This window comes from Salvelinus sp. IW2-2015, linkage group LG22 (assembly GCF_002910315.2).
Source record: "Salvelinus sp. IW2-2015 linkage group LG22, ASM291031v2, whole genome shotgun sequence".
Classification (NCBI taxonomy): Eukaryota; Metazoa; Chordata; class Actinopteri; order Salmoniformes; family Salmonidae; genus Salvelinus; species Salvelinus sp. IW2-2015.
The window spans coordinates 22902087-22919366 of NC_036862.1; the positions used below are offsets into that span (position 1 = coordinate 22902087).

General features: G+C 42.6%; 1 protein-coding gene across 3 annotated transcripts in view; it reads left to right on the forward strand.

Annotated features, from left to right (window-relative positions):
- The window catches only part of LOC139022822 (calcium-binding protein 8-like), a 55316-nt gene that overhangs the window by 24833 nt on the left and 13203 nt on the right, over positions 1 to 17280 (forward strand). For 2 of the 3 annotated variants that reach the window (XR_011473870.1, XM_070434125.1), the window contains exons 2-3: positions 3257 to 3380; positions 11926 to 12069. Coding sequence is in view for 2 of the 3 variants with exons in the window: in XM_070434125.1 (XP_070290226.1) it covers positions 3257 to 3377 (121 nt within the window). In the remaining variant the exon portion in view is untranslated. Of the gene's footprint in view, positions 1 to 3256; positions 3381 to 11925; positions 12070 to 14153; positions 14244 to 17280 lie in introns of those variants that run through there. The other variant, XM_070434126.1, reaches the window with a different exon arrangement.

Here is a 17280-nt window from a genome sequence, read left to right on the forward strand (position 1 = left end):
AGTAAATACAATATAGCAAGTAAAAAAAAAAAAACACTGGAATGGTTGGTTTTGCAGTGGAAGAAAGTGTAAAGTAGAGATAGAATAATGGGGTGCAAAGGAGCAAAATAAATAAATACAGAGGTAAAGAGGTAGTTGTTTGGCTAAATTATAGATGGGCTATGTACAGGTGCAGTAATCTATGAGCTGCTCTGACAGCTGGTGTTAAAGCTAGTGGGGGAGATAAGTGTTTCCAGTTTCAGAGATTTTTGTAGTTCGTTCCAGTCACTGGCAGCAGAGAACTGGAAGGAGAGGCGGCCAAAGGAAGAATTGGTTTTGGGGTGACCAGAGAGATATACCTGCTGGAGCGCGTGCTACAGGTAGGTGCTGCTATGGTGACCAGTGAGCTGAGATAAGGGGGGACTTTACCTAGCAGGGTCTTGTAGATGACCTGGAGCCAGTGGGTTTGGCGACGTATGAAGCGAGGGCCAGCCAACGAGGGTGTACAGGTCGAGTGGTGGGTAGTATATGGGGCTTTGGTGACAAAACGGATGGCACTGTGATAGACTGCATCCAATTTATTGAGTAGGGTTTTGGAGGCTATTTTGTAAATGACATCACCGAAGTCGTGGATTGGTAGGATGGTCAGTTTTACAAGGGTATGTTTGGCAGCATGAGTGAAGGATGCTTTGTTGCGGAATAGGAAGCCAATTCTAGATTTAACTTTGGATTGGAGATGTTTGATGTGAGTCTGAAGGAGAGTTTACAGTCTAACCAGACACTAGGTATTTGTAGTTGTCCACATATTCTAAGTCAGAGCGTCCAGAGTAGTGATGTTGGACAGGCGGGCAGGTGCAGGCAGCGATCGGTTGAAGAGCATGCATTTAGTTTTACTTGTATTTAAGAGCAATTGGAGGCCACGGAAGGAGAGTTGTATGGCATTGAAGCTCGCCTGAGGGTTTAACACAGTGTCAAAAGAAGGGCCAGAAGTATACAGAATAGTGTCGTCTGCGTAGAGGTGGATCAGAGAATCACCAGCAGCAAGAGCGACATCATTGATGTATACAGAGAAGAGAGTCGGTCCAAGAATTGAACCCTGTGGCCCCCCATAGAGACTGCCAGAGGCCCGGACAACAGACCTCCGATTTGACACACTGAACTCGATCAGAGAAGTAGTTGGTGAACCAGGCGAGGCATCATTAGAGAAACCAAGGCTGTCGAGTCTGCCGATGAGGATGTGGTGATTGACAGAGTCAAAAGCCTTGGCCAGGTCAATGAATACGGCTGCACAGTATTGTTTCTATCGATGGCGGTTAAATATCGTTTATGACCTTGAGCGGTGGCTGAGGTGCACCCATGACCAGCTCTGAAACAGTGCATAGCGGAGAAGGTATGGTGGGATTCGAAATGTCGGTATCTGTTTGTTGACTTGGCTTTCGAAGACCTTAGAAAGGCAGGGTAGGATAATATAAGGTCTGTAGCTGTTAGGGTCAAGAGTGTCCCTCTTTGAAGAGGGGGATAACCGCAGCTGCTTTCCAATTTTGGGAATCTCAGACGACACGAAGAGAGGTTGAAAAGGCTAGTAATAGGGGTGGCAACAATTTTCAGCAGATAGTTTTAGAAAGAAAGGGTCCAGATTATCTAACCCGGCTGATTTGTAAGGGTCCAGATTTTGCAGCTCTTTCAGAACATCAGTCTGACTGTATTTGGGAGAAAGAGAATGGGGAAGGCTTGGGCGAGTAAGCAGAGGGGAGGGCAGTGCTGTTGACCGGGGTAGGGGTAGCCAGGTGGAAAGCATGGCAGCCGTAGAAAAATGCTTATTTGAAATTCTCAATTATGTGGATTTGTCGTGGTGACAGTGTTTCCTATCTTCAGTTGCAGTTGGAAGCTGGAGGAGGTGTTCTTATTCTCCATGGACTTACAGTGTCCAGAATTTTTTGAATTTGTGTTGCAGGATGCAAATTTCTGCTTGAAAAAAGCTAGCCTTGGCTTTTCTAACTGCCTGTGTATATTGGTTCCTAGCTTCCCTGAAAAGTTGCATATCACTGGGGCTGGTTCGATGCTAATGCAGACGCCATAGGATGTTTTTCTGTTGTAGCTTCTGGTTAGCTTTCTGGCTAGCTTCTGATTAGCCCCTGGCTAGCTTCCACTGTGGATTTTCAGATTTGAGGTAAATAATACTTTTTTTTGTAATTRGTGAGGCGGGTTGCAGGAAAGCTTTTGCAGGAAAGCTTTTGTWGTTGAGTTCTTGGATAATAAAATATATAAAAGATATGCGAAGAAAGGTGTAAATATATATATATACAGGACACGACAATACGAGGACAGAAATGACGTCTGAACTGCTAAGCCATCTTGGAACAAAGTTTCTTACCATGTTTCTTATAGGATGACAATGTCTGGGTTCCTGCTCTTTAGGCCTAAGGAAGATGACCTCAGACCTTGTATATTCCAGGATGTGATAGTAAAAGCTTTGTGTTCCATAGTGTCTAGTGTTGTTTTTGTGTGGTTTAGGCTCGGACCATCAAAGTACGTGTGAGCAGAGCATGTTGAACATCTGATACATACCTCTTAGGTTGCAGGATGTGGCTTGGGCGGGTGTAATAGTGGGGGTTAGGCCTGTTGCTCTTCTCATGGCTYGGTCATATGTCCTGCTGTCATGTTGAGGTCCTTGCCACAGGGACGGGCGGCATGGGGTGGGCAGAAGGGGCCTAGGTCTGAAATGGGGGGGGCCTATATAGGCTATGGCCAGGGTTGCTTGGAGTGGTCTTAGCTGTTTGGGGTGTGGCTAGTGATGCTGTGGTCTGGGTGTAGGTCCTCTTGGTGTGGGTTCTCTCGATGCAGGGCCTTCAGGAGGGGTCTTGCAGGTCTGGGAGGGTGTCTCGTTGGTCTGGGCGGGGTGTACATTGCTCTGTTGCTCCTGTGTGAGGTGCTGGGGCTACGGTTGAGGGTGACGTCCTTCAGGGTCCTGGCAAAAGCTGAGATTGCTGCCTTGTAGAGGTGGACCTGGTTGTAAAGGCAGGGTGGAGTGGTGGGCCGGGTATACATTAGGTTTTGAGACACAGTCTCGTGAAATGGTTGCATTCACCCGCTGTATGGTGGCAGGGTGAAAGTATTTTCGTGATAGCAGGGTGGCAGATAACCACTTGTGCGTTGGAGAAGTGGAAGAAGCTTTTTCAATCACTCCCCTGATTGCTCTCTCTCTCTTCTCTCTCTCTGTCATGTTCAGATCTCACTGATCCTAAACTAATCAGCCCACCCTTTCTCTCTCTCACAGGGACAAGATGCCGTTCCACCATGTGACGGCAGGACTGCTGTACAAGGGGAACTACCTGAGTCACTCTCTGTCTGAGGACACGACAGTGACCAGCTGGCCAGCATCTCTGTGGAGGAGCTAGATGGTGAGTCTCCTCAGGGCTTGGGCTGGTACTACTGGGCTAGGTTGGTTTGGGCTTGGTTTGTTTCTGGTGAGAGGAGATAGAGATTAGGACTGGGACTGTGGATTTGGCTGGTGAGGGTCATAGAGAGAGATTGAGTTTAGGCCAGCGGTTTGCGTGTTTGATATGGGCAGGATAAATAGTAGGCTAGATATGGGATAAGTAGTAAGACAGTATTCTGAGCCATGAATCACAGAGGTTGGACCAGTCAAAACATTTATTTACAAACACCACTTGCCCTGTTGCTGGAACCAACAAGAGCGTTGGCTTTATAAACTATGACAACATTTTCTTATCACTTATCGCACAAGTAGAATTTGATTAATGGGCTCTTGCTCTCTCTTGGCATTAATTTAGAGGAGTAGCTGAGTCTGTGTTTATGAATGCTTTTATCTGTGTGTGTGTGTGTGTGTGTGTGTGTGTGTGTGTGTGTGTGTGTGTGTGTGTGTGTGTGTGTGTGTGTGTGTGTGTGTGTGTGTTGTTGTGTGTGTGTGTGTGTGTGTGTGTGTGTGTGTGTGTGTTTGTGTGTGTGTGTGTGTGTGTGTGTTCTGTTCTGTACGTTGCTCTGAAACTAATCACCCAACTGGCCAGGCCGGCGGTGGGACCCAGCCCAGGCCTGATCGATATCCAATCCTCTGCTGGAAACAACAACATCATCACAGTGCTCATAGTGGAGGGGGAATACACTAACCAGCTCTCTCAGACCAAAATACTGTATTAATACAATGATGCCACATTAAAGGAAAATTCCACCCCAAAACTATCTTTTGTATTTGTTTCAATTGTCCATTGTTGAAATCGTCCCAAAATGTTCAAGATATGTATCTTTTTACTATTGAATCCAGCCATCATTTCCGATTTTTAAAATGTTTTACAGTGAAAACACAATATGTATTTATATTAGCTAACCACAATAGCCAAACACACAACGGCATTTTTCACCATGTTTCCACCGCATAGGTAGCTTTCACAAAACCCCACAAATAGAGATAAAATTAATCACTAACCTTGAACAACTTCATCAGATGACAGTCTTATAACATCATGTTATACAATACATTTATGTTTTGTTCGAAAATGTGCATATTTGAGGTATAAATCGTGGTTTTACATTGCAGCCCACCATCACAAATAGCACCAAAGCAGCCAGAATAATTACAGAGAGCAACTGAATATTAAATATCATCATTAAAACATTTATGAAAAATACATGTGTACAGCAAATGAAAGATAAACATCTTGTGAATCCAGCAATATTTTTTCGATTTTTTAAAGTGTTTTACAGCAGGAAACATAATATATTTCTATTAGCTCACCACAGTAAGCCAAACACACAACGCCATTTATTCACCGTAAAGATAGCTTTCACAAAACCGACAAATAGAGATAAAATGAATCACTAACCTTTGGACAACTTCATCAGATGACAGTCTTAATACATCATGTTATACAATACATTTATGTTTTGTTCGAAAATGCGCATATTTTAGAGCTGCAAATTCGTGGTTTATACATTTGTGAATACGTAGCAACAATTCACCAAATATCCGGAGATATTTTGGACAGTCACCTAATCTAATCAAAGAACTCATCATAACTTTACTAAAAAATCATGTTGTACAGCAAATGAAAGATACACTGGTTTTCTTAATGCAACCGCTGTGTTAGATTTTTTAAAATAACTTTAGTAGAACATACAGCATGCAGTATTGTGAGACAGCGCTCACATATTCTCCGCCTTGTTGGAGCCAACATTTACCACAAAAATACGAAATAACATCATAAATATTCTCTTACTTCTTGTCTTCCATCAGAATGTAGTGCAGGAGTCCTATTTCCAGAATAAATCGTTGTTTGGTTTTAGAATGTCCATTTCTTCTGTCGAATTAGCAACTTTGGCTAGCATTGTGGAGCGCACGTGTCCATATCTCTTGGCGCAAAGAGAAAAAATTCCAAAAGTCCAATAAACGTTGAATAAACTGGTCAAACTCGGTTGAAAATCCTACTTTATTATGTTTTTTCTCATATGTATCAAATAAAATCAGAGCCGGAGCAATTCGCCGTGTATACCGAACGCTTTTCAGAAGACAATGTGAGGTTCCCCGGCGTGCAGCTGAATACTGACGATAGGGCGGACTTGTCACTCCAAAAGCTCTATCGGCTCACATCAAGCTAGACACCCATTCAACCTTCCACTGCCTGTTGACATCTAGTGGAAGGCGTATGAAGTGCATACAGATCCATAAATAAAAGCCAGTTGAATAGGCAGGCCCTGACACAGAGCCTCGTTTTCAGATTTTTCACTTCCTGTATGGAAGTTTGCTGCCAAATGAGTTTTGTTTTACTCACAGATATAATTCAAACAGTTTTAGAAACTTCAGAGTGTTTTCTATCCAATAGTAATAATAATATGCATATTGTATGATCTAGAACAGAGTACGAGGCCGTTTCATTTGGGCACAATTCTTTCCAAAGTGAAAACAGCGCCCCCCTATTCACAAGAAGTTTTAAGAACAAATTCTTATTTACAATAACGGCCTACCCCGGGCCAAACCCGGACGACGCTAGGCCAATACAGCCTGGATTCGAACCAGRGATTGTAGTGATGCCTCTTGCACTGAGATGCAGTGCCTTGGACCGCTGCGCCAATCGGGAGCGTAACGTAACAAAATGTGGAAAAAGAGAAGGGGTCTGAATACTTTCCGAATGCACTGTAACACACTACACTACAGTAATGATTAGCAATCATCTCCTTGGCTTATTAATTTATCCATAGTAGCATACACAGGCAGCTACCATTTCAACCATGTTCACCATTTCTACCATGAGGATATTTACTGAGGAAATTTGGTGTAGCTACCTGTAAGTGTCTTTATCTATGGCCATTAAAGTGAAACAATGTTACTGTACTGCGTTGAACTAGCTGACTCACCGCATACAGCACGTTGTCATCAGTCAGCTTTAGTACAGGTACACATTGTTAACCTCTCAGCCTGTTGGAGGGGATGTAGTTTCCTTTTGTGTCTTATTCTACTTGTGTGGTTTGGACTGTTTGATTTGTGTGTGGTGCTCTGAGCGCTGCAGCATGTAGAATAGATGTTGGTGTGGGTAGAGAGCTTTGTGTACCAGGTAGTCTTGCCTCCGTCGAGGCCGATCTGTGCTGCTACTGCTTCTGCTGCTGTGTCTGAAAGGTCAGGCAAGATGTGGATATGAGATTGTAATTTATAGACACATACAGCACCGACAGCACTAACTTCATATCACAAAGCACATATCACACATTTGATACACTGAGAAAGTAGGGATAAGTAGTGTTCAGTAGGGAGACACTATTTTCTAACCAGGAGCTACTACTTGAAGTTGTCCAATTAAAACAAATATTGAAGTTTTATGTTGTAAAAAGTTTTACTATGGTGTGCCCTACTGAACATGAGTGCTGATGCACTTGGCCTAGATTGCAAAGCAGGGTGCTGTTAAAATGACTCTAAATTCAAGTCTTTTTTACCCTGATTCATTTCTCCATCTGACATTTTCCTTGGGTATTCCTGTTCCTTTGGTATTACTTTGTCATACAGGATGTTAAATTATGCTCCCCTGTAAAGCTTTGGTTTACAGAGCATCAGAGCACCTGATGGATATGGGAGCAGTTGTGCGTGAAATAGAGGAAAAGCGGGAGAGAGCTGTATGAATATACGACCTGTGGTCTGAATGTTGTTGGTGTGTTCAAATGGGCCCGAGCCCTCACACAGGAACCTACTCTACAAAGGCCTGAGTCACTCACTGTTCTGTTCTGCTGTGATCCTCCTGATGGGTTTATTCATGAGGCGCTAATTTCAATGTACCAAAATAAATCCATACACCTTTGATGTGCTTGTGTTTTTCTCTGTTTTGTTGTGCTGTGTGTGTGTGTTCTCTTTCACAAACACATTGCTAAAACGAGTGTCTCTGGTTAGAACAAGCTTTTGTACTCTGTTATGAATGATAATGGCTGAGTGTGTTTGCTCGGGCCAGATGTTTTGGGAAGAAGAGAAGGACAAAATACTTTTCAGAGGCTAGTACAACGACTAACCTGAACCCTCAGTRACATCTGAGTGCTTTTATGATCCAAAATATCATTTCAGATTTTACGAGGTGATTTAAATGCAGAGAAAAAACATTACATTTACTCACCATTGTCCTCCTTGCAGCTCAGAGAAATAAATCACTCCTACTAATCCTGACTGGCTATGAATAAATGACAGCTTCTCAGCACATGATTGACAGGTGATTGACCAAGGATAGGTTAAAGATTGGCAGCATGGGCAGGCCTCCTCTAGCATGAAACTTTACTTCACGCTTGGGTTATCTTTGGACTACAATAAGTATCAGTTAACCTGTTGTTTGCTACTTCTTATTGTTTCTTTGAAGAACTATACCACTACTATGTTTTGTTTATTGACATGGTCTTTGCAAGACTGGACCCATAAGATTCATTTTCTTGTCAGCACATGTATTCTCAAAAAGTGTATGACATTCTATCCCATATCTGGGACACGTTTGGAATTAATTAATGTTTGAGTTAGCCTAGGTCTTGGGTGAGGGGCAGTCCTGTCTAATACATTGTTGCATTGTTACAAGGCCACAGGGTGTCCTCTCTGTCTCCCTGGTCCTGGTGAGTTAAATCTATGTATTCCAAAAGTACCCAGCCTCAAACTATTCAGTTTTCAATAGTGTGCTGAAGCATACCATGCAATCATAGTGTTCTTTAGAGATCTGACATTCCATCTCTATTACATGCTTTAACAAAGAGTTGCAGTCTGTTTTGGTACAAATCATTCCTTAAGTGCTAGACTTCAGCTGAATCTGGTAATGAATGGTGTGGCTGTTGAACAAGTTGTGGAGACTAAATTACTTGGCGTTACCTTAGATTGTAAACTGTCATCGTCAAAACATATAGATTCAATGGTTGTAAAGATGGGGAGAGGTCTGTCCGTAATAAAGAGATGCTCTGCGTTTTTGACACCACACTCCAAAAAGCAAGTTCTGCAGTCTCTAGTTTTGTCTAATCTTGATTATTGTCCTGTCGTGTGGTCCAGTGCTGTAAGGAAAGACCTAGTTAAGCTGCAGCTGAACAGAGCGGCACATTTTGYTCTTCATTGTAATCAGAGGGCTGATATAAATACTATGCGTGCCAGTCTCTCTTGGCTAAGAGTTGAGGAGTGACTGACTGCATCAGTACTTCTTTTTAAAAGAAACATTAGAACAAACGTGTTGGAAATACCAAATTGTTTGCATAGTCAACTTACGCACAGCTCTGACACACACAATTACCCCATCAGACATGCCACCAGGGGTCTTTTCACAGTCCCCAAATCCATAACAAATTCAAGAAAGCGTAGAGTATTATATAGAGCCCTTATTGCATGGAACTTCCATACATCTCATATTGCTCAAATAAATAGCAAACCTGGTTTAAAAAAACACATATAGCAACACCTCTCCCCTATTTGACCAAGATAGTTTGTGTGTATGTATTGATATGTAGGCTACGTGTGCCTTTAAAAAATATGACGTAGTTCTGTCCTTGAGCTGTGTCACGTTCTGACCTTAGTTCCTTTGTTTTGTCTTTTGTTTTAGTTGGTCAGGGCGTGAGTTGGGTGGGTAATCTATGTTTTCTATTTCTGTGTTGGTTTTCTGTGTTTGGCCTGATATGGTTCTCAATCAGAGGCAGCTGTCAATCGTTGTCCCTGATTGGGAACCATATTTAGGTAGCCTGTTTTCTGTTGGGTTTGGTGGGTGGTTGTTTTCAGTCTTTGTGTGTCTGCACCAGATAGAACTGTTTCAGTTTTCACTTTGTTGTTTTTGTATTTTGAGTTGTTCACTTCCATTAAATAAGATGAACAATTACCACGCTGCGCATTGGTCTTCTGATCCTTCAAACTTCTCCTCCTCAAACGAGGAGGAAGACGACAGCCGTTACAAGCTGTTCTTGTCTATTGCTGTTCTGTATTATGTCATGTTTCTTGTTTTGTGTGGACCCCAGGAAGAGTAGCTTCTGCTTTTGCAACAACTAATGGGGATCCTAATAAAAAAACAAATACCAAAAACCAAATGTCACAGTAAGGCCAAAAAGATTATCAAGGACAACAACCACCCGAGCCACTGCCTGTTTGCACGCCCTGCAGTAACAGGTGCATCAAAGCTGGGACCGAGAGACTGAAAAATAGCTTCTATCTCAAGGCATCAGACTGTTAATAGCATCACTGAACATAGAGGCTGCTGCCTACATACAGACTTGAAATCATGACCTTTATCATGCACTTAATCATGCCACTTTAACTTCTTATGGCTGAAGGGGCAGTATTGGAGTAGCATGGATGAAAGGTGCCCATATCAAACGGGCTGCTCCTCAGTCATTAGTTGCTAATATTTGCATATTATTATTAGTTATGGATGAAAAACACTCTAAAGTTTCTAAAACTGTTTGATATGTCTGTGGAGATTAACAGAACTCATATTGGCAGGCAATATCCTGAGTTGAAATAAACAGGGAAGTCAGAAATCTGAGCTTGTATGTTTCACAGAGTCCTAATGAAATCCTTGAGATATTGAATGATTGTGCACTGCCTAGGGTTCACTAGATGTCACCATCAATAGAAATTATAATGAGACTGCTATGATGTTGTGGGAGAGATGATAGCAGAATCAGTCAGGGTGTCATCAAGCAGCCTATTTTCTGATCATGCTTTTTCCTCATGGAAGTCACTTACGTTCCATTGCTCACGAAGACAAGAAAGAATACTCCGGTTGGAACTTTATTGAAGCTATATTGTTAAAAACATCTAATGATTGTTTCTGTACTTAGTTTGAAATTGTTCTTTCGCGGTAATATCACTTTTTGAAGTTTTTGTCCGATATTACGCTGACCAGAATTAGCGTTTGGATATGTAAACCAGACGCGCTAACAAAAGAAGGTATTTGGACATAAATAACGGATTTTTCGAACAAAACAAACATTTATTGTGGACCTGGGATTCCTGTGTGTGCTTTCTGATGTAGATCATCAAAGGTAAGGGAATATTTATCATATTTTTCTTGTTTATGTTGACGCCATCTTTGCGGCTGTGTGTTTTTACTTTTTGAGCGGGCGTCTCAGATTATAGCTGGGTTTCTTTTTCGTAAAGTTTTTTTGTAATCTGACACAGCGGTTGCATTAAGGAGAGGTATAATCTATAATTCCATGTGTATAACTTGTATTATATCTATATTTATGAGTATTTCTGTTGAAACGATGTGGGCTATGCAAAGTCACTTGAGTTTTTTGCCACTAGTGAATCTAGTCGCCTCAATGGTAAACTCAGATCTTTTGAATATAAATTGAATTTAATCAACAAAACATGCAGTGTATTGTGTAACATGAAGTCCTATGAGTGTCATCTGATGAAAATAATCGAAGGTTAGTGATTAATTTTATCTCTATTCTGGTTTTTGTGAAGCTATCTTTAGCTGGAAAAAATGGCTGTGATTATTGTGGTTTTGTGGTGACCTAACATAATCGTTTGTAGTGCTTTCGCTGAAAAGCCTATTTGAAATCGGACACGTTGGTGGGATTAACAACAAGATTACCTTTAAAATGATATAAGACACATGTATGTCTGAGGAATTTTAATTATGAGATTTCTGTTTTTTGAATTTAGCGCCCTGCACTTCGACTGGCTGTTGTCATATCGATCCCGTTAACGGGACTTCAGCCATAGAAGTTAATAAATGGATCACTAGTCACTTTAATAATGCCACTTTAATACTGTTTACATATCTTGCATTACTCATCTCATATGTATATACTGTATTTTATACCATCTATTGCATCTTGCCTATGCCGCTTGGTCATTGCTTATCCATATATTTATATGTATATATTCTTATTCCATTCCTTTAATTTGATTTGTGTGTATTAGGTAGTTGTTGTCGAATTGTTAGATTACTTGTTAGATATTACTGCACTGTGCGAACCAGAAGCACAAGCATTTCAGTAACCTCGCAATAACATCTGTTAACCATGTGTATGTGACCAATAACATTTGATTTATTTAAAAACATCCTTGGCTGCCTCTCTCTCTCTCTCTTACAATCTCGCTGCATCTCTCTCTTTCCCCTCTCTCTCTTTCCTTCTATCCCTCTCTCTCTCTCTATTTCTCTCTCTAGTTCTCTCTGTCTCTCTCCCTGCTCACTGCCTCCCTGCCATAAGCCCAATTTTCTCTGTAGACACACTAATAAAATATTAATTCATGAAAGCACAGAGGAGCCTGCTGACTTTTAGGCTTGACGCTGATGGGTATCTTTCAAACTGAAGGGAAGGAGTAGCACAGACACAGTACAGCGGCTTGTCGTACACAGCTTATTTGTCACCACCATCTAAGTTGCCTGCAGGTTATTGCAGATGTCATTTGCATTGTTCTTGAGCTTAGGCACAGAGTTAAAATAATTCCTAACCATGGTGGATCCTCTCTTCTCCTCCTTGTGTTGACAGAGATCCGGGAGGCATTCAGAGTGCTGGACCGGGATGGGAACGGGTTCATCTCCAAGCAGGAGCTGGGCATGGCCATGAGGTCCCTGGGATACATGCCCAGTGAGGTGGAGCTGGCCATCATCATGCAGAGACTAGACATGGATGGTGAGTCACCTTCAGTACCCATTTCACACATTTACATTACACAGACACATGCAGTTGCAGTTGCACATGTAACAGAARGTCCCATGTCCRAGTCCAGTGAGAGACAGGAACCCACTCTGTTACACGCACACACACATATTTAAACATGAAGAGATCCCTTCCCTCCTGTTTACACACGATCACGCCTACACAAAGACATGGACATTGTCATATACACACTGTCAGAAACACACATATTGTCACGCCCTGACCTTAGAGATCCTTATTATTCTCTATGTTTGGTTAGGTCAGGGTGTGACTCGGGTGGGAAAATCTGTTTTCTATTTCTTTGTGTTTTTGGCTGAGTATGGTTCCCAATCAGAGGCAGCTGTCTATCGTTGTCTCTGATTGGGGATCATATATAAGTTGTCATTTTCCTTTTGAGTTTTGTGGGATCTTGTTTTCTGTATAGTTTATTTGCCTTACAGAACTGTGTGCTTTCGTTTTCACTTTGGTTATTTTGTTAGAGTGTTTTTTGAAAATAAATATCATGAACACTTTCCAGCCTGCGCTTTGGTCCACTCCTTTCGACGAGAGTCGTAACACATATACATAAATAGATCCCGCTCTTCCTTTTTACACATTCATACACATGTTCCTTTAGAAAGTATTCAGACCCCTTGACTTTTTCCACATTTTGTTACTTTACAGCCTTATTCTAAAATGTATTAAATAAAAATACTCCTCAATCTACACACAATACACATAATGACAGAGCGAAAAAAGTTTAGAMWTTTTTGCAAATKTATTACAAATAAAAAACACATGCCTTATTTACATAAGTATTCAAACCCTTAGCTATGAGAATTTAGCTCAGGTACATCCTGTTTCCATTGATCATCCTTAAGATGTTTCTACAATTTGATTGGAGTSCCCCTGTGGTAAATTCAATTGATTGAACATAATTTGGAAAGGGACACACCTGTCTATATAAGGTCCCACAGTTGACAGTGCATGTCAGAGCAAAAACCAAGCTATGAGGTCGAAGGAATTGTCCATAGAGCTCCGAGACCAGATTTTGTTAGGCACAGATCTGGGGAAGGGTACCAAAAAATGTCTGCAGCATTGAAGGTCCCCAAGAACACTGTGGCCTCCATCATTCTTAAATGGAAAAAGTTTGGAACCACCAAGACTCTTCCTAGACTTGGATGCCTGGCCAAACTGAGCAATCGGGGGAGGAGGGCCTTGGTCAGGGAGATGACCAAGAACCCGATGGTCACTCTGACAGAGCTCTTGAGTTCCTCTGTGGAGATGGGAGAACTTTCCAGAAGGACAACCATCTTTGCAGCACTCCACCAATCAGGCCTTTATGGTAGAATGGCCAGGTTGAAGCCACTCCTTAGTAAAAGGCACATGACAGCCCGCTTGGAGTTTGCCAAAAGGCACCAAAAGACTCTCAGACCATGAGAAACAAGATTCTCTGGTCTGATGAAACCAAGTGTCTCTTTGGCCTGAATGCCAAGTGTCACGTCTGAAAGAAACCCTACGGTGAGCATGGTGGTGGAGGCATCATGCTGTGGAGATGTTTTTCAGCAGCAGGACTAGGAGACTATTCAGGATCAAGGGAAAGATGACTGATCAAAGTACAGAGAGATGCTTGATGGAAACTGCTCAGAGCCCTACCTCAGACTGGGGCGAAGGTTGACCTTCCAACAGGACAATGACCATAAGTACAGAGCAAGAAAATGCAGGAGTGGCATCGGGACAAGTCTCTGATGTCCTTGAGTGGCCGAGCCAGAGCCCGGACTTGAACCGCATCGAACATTCTGGAGAGACCTGAAAATAGCTGTGCAACAACTCTCAAATCAAATCAAAAATATAATAAATCTGCTGAATACAACAGGTTCTAGACCTTACAGTGAAATAATTATTTACAAGCCCTTACACAACAATACAGTTTAAAGAAAAATAAGTGTTAAGAAAGTATTTATTAGAATAAAGTGAAGTAAAACAGTTTTAGAAGAATCTAAAAGTAGCGAGGCTATATGTGACGACCCTCCCACTCTGTCTGCCGTATTCTCTCTTTGTTCTTGTTTCCTTATTAGGATGCCGGTGGGCGTAGTTGGGAGTCGCTGTCAGTTACATGGGAAACACCTGGGCCGCTGTGTCATAGGATAAATACACCACTTCCCCATTCATGGAAGAGACTCTCCATGCAGACACCTTACAGATTTTGTTGTGTATCTTGGTGGTTTTGGTTGTTTGCTTTAGCACCTTTCAACACCCTGCATTATCACATTCAATAATGCAAAACACCTCACTTACACTACTGATTACACACACCATTTTATATTGTACTTAGTTATAATATATTTTGTTTATTCCTTATCTCCACGTTGTCTCCCTTTTGTTACGGGCTTTGAGCCGGTTCGTGACATATATACAGGGGTACCGGTACAGAGTCAATGTGCAGGGGCACAGGTTAGTTGAGGTAATTGAGGTAATGTGACTATGCATAGATAATAAACAGAGTAGAAGCAGCGTAAAATGGAGGTGGGGGACAATGCAAATAGTCCGGGTAGCCATTTTATTAGCTGTTCAGGAGTCTTATGGTTTAGGGGAAGAAGCTGTTAAGAAGCCTTTTGTACCTTGACTTCGCGCTCCGGTACTGCTTGCCGTGTGGTAGCAGAGAGAACAGTCTGACTAGGGTGGCTGGAGTCTTTTGCAAATAGGTCCTGGATGGCAGGAAGCTTGTCCCCAGTGATGTACTGGGCCGTACACACTACCATCTGTGGAGCTTGCGGTCGGAGCCAAGCAGTTGCCATACCAGGCGGTGATACAACCGGTCAGATGCTCTTGATGGTGCAGCTGTAGAAGTTTTGAGGATCTGAGCACCCATGCCAAATCTTTTCAGTCTCCTGAGGGAGAAATAGGCGTTTGTGTCCCCTCTTCACGACTGTCTTGGTGTGTTTGGACCATGATAGTTTATCCTTTGTCTTGATCCGTTGAGGGAGAGGTTGTTGTCCTGGCACCACACTGCCAGGTCTCTGACCTCCTCCCTATAGGCTGTCTCATCGTTGTTGGTGATCAGGCTTCCACTGTTGTGTCGTCGGCAACTTAATGATGGTGTTGGAGTCATGCTTGGCCATGCAATCAAGTGTGAACAGGAAGTACAGGAGGGACAGCAGCACACCCTGAGGGGCCCGTGTTGAGGATCAGTGTGGCAGATGTGCTTTTGCCTACCCTCAACACCTGGGGGCGGTCCGTCAGGAAGTCCAGGATCCAGTTGCAGGTAGGTGTTTAGTCCCAGGGTCTGAGCTGTAGTCAATGAATAGCATTCTCACATAGGTGTTCCTTTTGTCCAGGTGGGAAAGGGCGTGTGGAGTGCAATAGAGATTGCATCATCTGTGGATCTGTTGGGGAGGTATGCAAATTGGAGTGGGTCTAGGGTTTCTGGATAATGTGTTGATGTGAGCCATGACAGGAGTTTACAAGCACTTCATGGCTACAGACGTGAGTGTACGGGTCGGTAGTCATTTAGGTAGGTTACCTTAGTGTTCTTGGGTACAGGGACCATGGTGGTCTGCTGGAAACATGTTGGTATTACAGTCTCGGTCAAAGATAAGGTTGAAAATGTCAGTGAAGACACTTGCCAGTTGGTCAGTGCATGCTCGGAGTACACGTTCTGGTAATCTGTCAATGTTGCCCTGTTTAAAGGTCTTCTCACATCGGCTACGGAGAGCATGAACACACTGTCGTCTGGAATAGCTGATGCTTTCATGCATGCTTCAGTGTTGCTTGCCTCGAAGCGTGCATAGTCTGTTTCACTGAGCAGCTGGCAGCTGTGCTTCCCTTTTAAGTCCATAATAGCTTGCAAGCCCTGCCATATCCAACGAGCGTCAACGCGGTGTAGTACGATTCTATCTTAGTCCTGTATTGACGCTTTGCCTGTTTGATAGTTCATCGGAGGGCATGGCGAGAATTCTTGTGAGCATCCGGGTTAGAGTCCCGCTCCTTGAAAGCGGCACCTCTACCCTTTAGTTCAGTATGGATGTCGCCTGTAATCCATGGCTTCTGGTTGGGGTATGTACGGTCACTGTGCGGACTACGTCATCAATGCACTTATTGATGAAGCCAGTGACTGATGTGGTGTACTCTTTAATGCCATCTGAAGAATCCCAGAACATATTCCAGTCTGTGGTAGCAAAACAGTTCTSTAGCTTAGCATCTTTGTCATCTGACCACTTCCTTATTGAGCGAGTCGCTGGTACTTCCTGCTTTACTTTTTGCTTGTAAGCAGAAATCAGGAGGATAGAGTTATGGTCAGATTTGCGAAATGGAGAGCTTTGTATGCGTCTCTGTGTGTGGAGTAAAGGTGGTCTGGAGTTTTTTTCCTCGTTGCACATGTAATATGCTTATAGAAACGAGGTAAAACAGATTTAAGTTTCCCTGCATTAAAGTCCCCGGCCACTAGGAGCGTTGCCTCTGGCTGAGGATTTTCTTGTTTGCTTATGGCCTTATACAGCTCGTTGGGTGCCGTGTTAGTGCCAGCATCAGTTTGTGGTGGTAAATAGACAGCTACGAAAAATATAGATTAAAACTCTTGGTAAATAATAGTGTGGTCTACAGCTTATCACGAGATACTCTACCTGAGGWGAGCAAAACCTCAAGACTTCCTTATTAATATTAGATTTCGTGCACCAGCTGTTATTTACAAATAAACACAGACTGCCACCCCACAGACCGCCACAGCWGTTCTATCTTGCCGATGGACCGAAAACCCAGCCAGCTGTATGTTATTCATGTCGTCGTTCAGCCACTTCCATTTTATTATCCAATGATTTGACGTTGGATAATATCAAATCAAACTTTGTCACATGCGCCGAATACAACAAGTGTAGACTTTACCGTGAAATGCTTACTTACAAGCCCTTAACCAACACTGCAGTTTAAGCAGAATAAAATATTTACCAAGTAGACTAAAATAAAAAGTAATAATACAAAGTAACACAAATAGAATAACAATAACAAGGCTATATACAGGGGGCACCGGTACCGAGTCAGTGTGCGGGGGTACAGGCTAGTTGATTGTAACGGCAGCCTTCCTCCTCTTCGTCTGAAGCAGGGATCGGACCAAGACGCAGCGTAGCTCGTGTTCAACATGACTTTAATAAACAAGACGAAACTGTGAACACTTACAACTAACAAAATAACAAACGTGGCAAACCGAAA